The sequence below is a fragment of the Octopus bimaculoides genome, chromosome 16 (assembly GCF_001194135.2).
Source record: "Octopus bimaculoides isolate UCB-OBI-ISO-001 chromosome 16, ASM119413v2, whole genome shotgun sequence".
Taxonomy (NCBI): Eukaryota; Metazoa; Mollusca; class Cephalopoda; order Octopoda; family Octopodidae; genus Octopus; species Octopus bimaculoides.
The window spans coordinates 9,443,364-9,450,102 of record NC_068996.1 but is presented as its reverse complement, the minus strand read 5'-3'; the positions used below and the strand labels follow the sequence as shown (position 1 = coordinate 9,450,102).

General features: G+C 37.4%; 1 protein-coding gene across 1 annotated transcript in view; it reads right to left on the bottom strand.

Annotated features, from left to right (window-relative positions):
- The window catches only part of LOC106875156 (Krueppel-like factor luna), a 277,747-nt gene that overhangs the window by 10,084 nt on the left and 260,924 nt on the right, over window positions 1–6,739 (bottom strand). The window contains exon 6 of the mRNA XM_014923176.2: window positions 575–753. Coding sequence (XP_014778662.1) covers window positions 581–753 — 173 coding nt within the window. The 3' untranslated portion in view covers window positions 575–580. The remainder of the gene's footprint in view (window positions 1–574; window positions 754–6,739) is intronic.

Sequence of the window (6,739 nt, the reverse complement as noted above, 5' to 3'; positions counted from 1 at the left end):
AGAGAGAGAGAGAGAGAGAGAGAGAGAGAGAGAGAGAGAGAGAAGAACAGTATATAAAGGTCATACCTCAAAAACAATCTCAAAACACCATCAATGGATTTAAGAAACATCTCGACCTAGTAACGACATATTTATGCGACACTAAGAGAATTTAAAGAATAAAGATATGCACACGCGCATACACACACACACTCACATGCGTGTTGATATATGCATACATCCAATTTTAGATTACTACTACTACTACCACTACTACTAGTAGTAGTTCCATTGATGTAGCAGAAACCTAATTCTTCTTCTTTGTTGTTGTCACCATTGCCGCCACCACCACCACCACAATCCACAACACCACTGTCACCATCATCATCATCAACATATGCAAAGGCACAATGTGCTTCATTAAACCAATGGTTTATTAGGATCGTTAATAAAGGAAACAGAAATATTGGAAATGAAAGAAGTCATTTCCCGAAACACCTTTAACAAACAAACAAAAAAAACAAAACAAAAACCCACAGACGTATTTATTCACATGCACATGAAATCGTTATTATTGTTGTCATATTATATTCACCTTTAATTAATGTCTCTTCATATGCAGAGACAGATGGTCTGACCGTGAAAATGCCCTTTCACATACTTGGCATTTGAAAGGTTTGTCCCCAGTGTGTTTCCTGAAGTGGCGTGTCAGCTCATCAGATCGAGCAAAGCGCCAGGTACAACCATCCCAGTTGCACACATATGGTTTTTCCCCTGCAAATATAATAAATATATGTTAGAGTCTTAAGAAATCACATCAAAATAAAAATTTAAAAAAAAAAAAATGTTTGAAAAATATTTTTCTTTCTTTCTTTATCAAATATTACAAAATGAAGAAACTAATGTTGTAATTTTTATTCCTGTTAATTAGCTGTAAACAATTTTCTTTAATTAACTCTATTTGAAAACTGATCAAATAAATTTAAAAAAAAAAAAACAATTTGGGGGGGGGGATTAAAAGAACATCAGGAATATTGTCTGTAAGAGAAAAGCAAGAGGGGACAAAAAATTTGAATTTATACTATTAAGTTAAATATGAAAAGTGCTTATTTCCACACTCACACACAATCATTAACACACACACACACGAGTTATTAACACACAACTCTAAAATGATGCATATGCACACAAGCAGCAAACATGCAGCTCGTTAGAATACAATGACAGAAAAGTAAATCCACTCACAATGAAGAAAGTGATTATAATCTTAAATTCTTTACTTAAATAATTTAAATATTCCAACTGTTTCCAAAATAATGTAAATTAAAAAAAGAGCCCCATCCTCACATCTTCCAGCTGTGCTCGTGAGCAGAAGACATAAGACTGCTTGTCTCAGTTTACTTGGCTGATAACAGTGTAGGTTATTGACATCCAACCATGAGAGAAAAAAGTGTGTGTGTGTGTGTGTGTGTGTGTGTGTGTGTGTGTGTGTGGAGGGGGGGGGGGCACTGATAATTTCCATTGCTGCATTTTGTTCTCACCATTCAGGTATGGCTGTATGGCAAGAACATTTGCTTCCCAACCACATGGTTTCAAGTTCAGTCCCACTGCCCAGTACCTTGGGCAAGTGTCTTCTACCAAAGCCCTAGGCCAACAATAAGCCTTGAGTGGATTCGGTAGATTGGAAACTAAGAGAAGCTCATCATCTGTGTGTGTATGTATGTGTGTGTATATATATATATGTATATCTATGTGTGTCTTTGTGTTCGTGTTTTCCCCCCGTCCCACCACCACCACTGCCATTTGACAACCAGTGTTGGTTTGTTTACATCTCTACCTTAGCAGCTCAGCCAAGAGATCTATAAAAATATATACACTAACAGAATGTCAAATGAGATGTACTCAAGAAGAAGACTTGTCCAACACAGCAGAATTGTTAATGCTCCCCCTCGTAGCTGAAGGGTTGTTTTTTTTTTTTTAACCTAGCAAGAGACCTGTGCTGAAGCCACAGGTCATGTAACAAAGCACCTTTGCCATTGGTCACATAAAAAGTACCTGTGATAGTGTAAAAGACACCAATGCTGGTGCCACATAAATAGCACCCATGCTGGCACTATGTAAAAGCACCCAGCACACTCTGTAAAGTGGTTGGCATAAGGAAGGGCATCCAGCTGCAGAAACCAAGCTGAATCCCTAGCTTGCCAGCTCTGGTCAAACTGTACAAGACATGGTAGCATGGAAGACGGACATTAAATGATGATAATGATGACAACCAGTTTCACTAGAGTGGGAGAAAGTTACACAAATATTATGGTAACTGCTCCTCCATCTTTCTCTACCTCAATACAATTCTGCCACCCGTCCACCCACCGAAAAAAAAAAAAAATGCCAGAACATCTCTTTTACTGTCATTGTAAGGATTTCTAAGAATTCCAAAATGAATGGTATGAGAAAGCAACGGAAACAAAATATTTAATGTTCTTTTTTTTATATTTAAAATGTTTTAATGATGGACAAGACATGTAATTTTCCGGCAAAGTACACAACAATCACAAAATAATTTAATAACAGCAGAATATTTCAATGATAATGATGATGATGATAATGATGATAGATCTGAAATACTCCAAGGAGTCCCCAGTTAGAGAAGAGCCTGTTGGTAGGTGGGAAAGCCAGAGAAAGTAGTTTAGTAAATATTTATACCTGGAATTATTTATGAGAGAATGGCAACTTGTTTACTAAAGAGACCATATTTGGAGATAAGGCAAACTGGCACAAGATCTTTCACACTGAATGAGGAAATGGGGAAGAAAGAAAAAAATTGAGAGAGAGAGAGAGTGGGGGGGGGATAAGAAAAGTGAATGAGGGGGAGGTCTGAGAGGAAGGGAACAATGAAGTAGAAAGAGTGGAAAAAAGAAGAAAAGAAACACAGTAAGCTGAGGTAGATAAGAAAATGTAGATAGACAGAGAGAGGGAGAGAGAGAGAGAGGGAGAGGGAGAGAGAGAGAGGGAGAGAGAGGGGGGGGAGAGGGAGAGAGAGAGAGAAAGAGAGAGATATATAGAGGGGGTGGATTACCAGACACTTAAAGTTGGTTCTGCTCAAATTTGACTTGATTTACTAAACAAGTCTCAGAGAGTGAGAAAATGGTGTAGTTTTAAAATTATTACTTAGACTGAGAATGGCGGTGGAGTGGGGGAAGGGTAAAGGAAGAGGCCATAGTTTTTGCAGGACTCACCTGACAGGTGAGATCAATAGAACTGGTGTTTTTAGCAAACACTGACACTGACGCGCCCATCTAAGACCCCCCCCCTTCACATTCACTGTCCAGTTTGTCAAACGAGATTCTTTAAAAGCACTACATATTTAACTCTTTCATCTCTATATGCACATAAATATGTGTGTGTGCGCATGTGTGTGAGTGTATGTGTGTATACAGGTGGCATAGCTTCCTCTGATGCTATGGGCATCTAGTGGGGGTGTGTGTGCCCCTAACGTTTTCTGCCATTTTAATTTTTTTTTTGCTTGTTTCATTTCATATGTTTATATAATTTTCCATTTGACTTGCGTACAAGTTCTGTTCATATTCTCACACAACCTATTTCCTTCCACATCACCTTTGCTTACTTGCTTCTCTTCGTTCTGTTCCTTTCCTCTTCAAACTCTTTACAAAGTTTCTCTCTCCTCCTACTCCTTGTCTATATATGCTAGCTGATGTTGTCTTGAGTTCCCCGTCAGTAGCAGCCAGTTTCTCAAACATAGATGATGCAAAACACTGCTGTCAAATTTACTCAGAAGAAGGACTCAGTAGGAAATATTCAATTTTTCCACTCTTCATGGCAATTTCACTGTATTCTTTCTGTCAATTTCTCTATATAATACAAATTCTTGCTAACATAGACTACAAACCAGCCTCTTTTGTATTCAGATTTATCTTACATTCACACACAAACATATACATATTACATACATATGCCCATGTATAGACACAAACATAAACATATATATTAGGAAGGGCATCCAGCTGTAAAAGCCATGCCAAATCAGACCGGAACTTGGTGCAACTCTCCAGCTTACTAGTTCCAGTCAAACCGTCTAACCCATGCCAGCATGGAAAGCAGATGTTAAATGATGATGATGTTATATATATATATATATATATTATACATATATATATACTCTTTTACTTGCTTCAATCATTTGACTTTGGCCATGCTGGAGCACCGCCTTTAGTCAAGCAAATCGACCCCAGGACTTATTCTTTGGAAGCCTAGTACTTATTCTATCGGCCTCTTATGCCGAACCGTTAAGTTACGGGGACGTAAACACACCAGCATCGGTTGTCAAGCGATGTTGGAGGGACAAATACAGACACACAAACATATACATATACATATATACGACGAGCTTCTTTAAGTTTCCGCTTACCAAATAATCTACTCGCAAGGCTTTGGTCGGCCCGAGGCTATAGTAGAAGACACTTGCCCAAGGTGCCACGCAGTGGGACTGAACTTGGTACCATGTGGTTGGTAAGCAAGTATAGGTTTATAATTAAATTCTTTTAAAAGCCATGACAATGTAATTTATAAAAAATAAAACCAGTTGATAGTTTTAATCTGATATTTCTATATTTCAGGGTTGGAATTTTTTCTGCAGGAAATCTTTGGAGAAGTCAGTTAATACCAACTTTTCTCCATAAATTTCCTAACAAAGGGATCCTAACCATAAAATATGGAGTTCTGAAATATAAGGGGCAGCAGTTTGGGAATGATTCACATTGAATGGTTTAGGGTTTAAAGCAGCTTTCTTCCCCTAAATATTCTGATGCTCAGTTACTCTGGTTTTATTTGTAACTGTGTTGGTCCTTCTTTTTTGTCATGGTCCCAATAGCAGTTGTGCTGCTGGTGACTGCAGCTGTTTTGGGCCTGGCCATAATTGGTCTTCTCCAAAACTGTTAAATTTGTTTTAGAACAATCTGGTATGGCTGTGTGGTAAGAAGTTTGCTTTTCAACCACATGGTTCTGGGTTCTGTCCTCCAGTGTGACACCTTGGGCAAGTGTCTTCTATTACAGTCTCGGGCTGACCAAAGTTTTGCGAGTGGATTTGGTAGACAGAAACTGAAAGAAGCCCATTGTATATATGTATCTTTTTATCTGTGTCTGTCCCCCATCATTGCTTGACAACCAGTGTTGGTATGTTTATGTCCCCATAACTGAAAGAAACCAGTGATATATATGTGTCTTGGTGTCTGCCCCCTCAGACACTTTGACAACCAGTGTTGATTTGCTTACTTTCTAGTAACTTAGTGCTTGGGCAAAACTGACTGATAGAATAAATACGAGTTTAAAAAAAAAATTTTCTTTAAAGTAAGCACTGGGGTTGATTTGTTTAACTAAACTAGAGGTTCTCAACCATTTTTTTTTTATCTATGGACCCCTTTGATTACTGTTGTATTCTGGTGAACCCACAAAGCCATTCAATATTTAAAAAGTAGTTTTATAGAAACTCCTTTCAAAATTTCTCTTTCATTTTTCTCATTAACTTGTGTAGGTTGAACTCTGTAAACTGTTCGAAAAAGAAATCTGTTTCTTGCAATACATACCAATATATACATCTAAAGCAGGGGTTCTTAACCCTTTTTTACCTATGGACCCCTTTCATTACTATTTTATTTTGGTGGACTCCCATAATCATTCGATGTTTAAAAACTAGTTTTATAGAAACTTCTTTCAAAATTCCAATCTCGTTTTTCACCCATTAACTTGTGTAGGTTGAACAATGTGAGATGTTAGAAAAAAAAACCTAGCTGTTTTTTGCAATACATACCAATACATACATCTAAAGTAAGATATTTTCAGGGGTCCTTAAAATACTATTGTGGACCCCCAATTTACTATGTTGTTGCATGGACACCCAAGAATATTAGATGGACCCCAGTTAAGAACCGTTGGACTAAACCCTTCAAAAGTGGTACCCAGCAGTCAAAACCAAAAATCAGGGTGTGGCTACTGCTGTACAATGCAGTGTCTGTGGAGCCATATGTGAGCTACATGCAGAAGTGGAACCAATTAAGCCAACCTCAGAGATTACGTACAACATAACGTGGAAATATTTAGTAGTTGTTGTAAAGTGCATTGCTAGAAAAACAAGTTTGCAAACTACTGTTGTAATTAGACCAGAAACAATTAGTGAAATTCAGTGCAATGAGCTATCGGGCCAACTTGTCATTTTCTCTTTCACAGTAGCTGATTATCGCTATGACTTGCTCCTACACAGAGAGTGATATCATTTACAGCTAGGTGGCCTTGGGAATCTGAGTCAAATGTCATCTCTACAGATACAAAGCAATGACGACACTACCTGAATATGACTGCTGACTTCTAATTTTCCAGCTCAAAAACTGTGTGGAAGACTGTTCCACTTATGTACATATAATTATTTTAATGTCGGCTTTTCTATACTGAATGAGTAAGGCAAGAGTTCATGGAAATAAATTTTTTGCTACAGCTTTATAATATATATATATATATATATATATATTCTTCTACTTGTTTCAGTCATTTGACTGCAGCCAAGCTTGAGCATTGACTTTAGTTGAACAAATCTTTGTAAGACTAGTACTTATTCTATTGCTCTTTTTTGCCAAACCACTAAGTTACAGGGATGTAAACACACCAACATTAGTTGTCAAGGTATGGTGGAGGCACAAATACAGACACACAAATGTACACGCATATATATATATATATATATATATATATA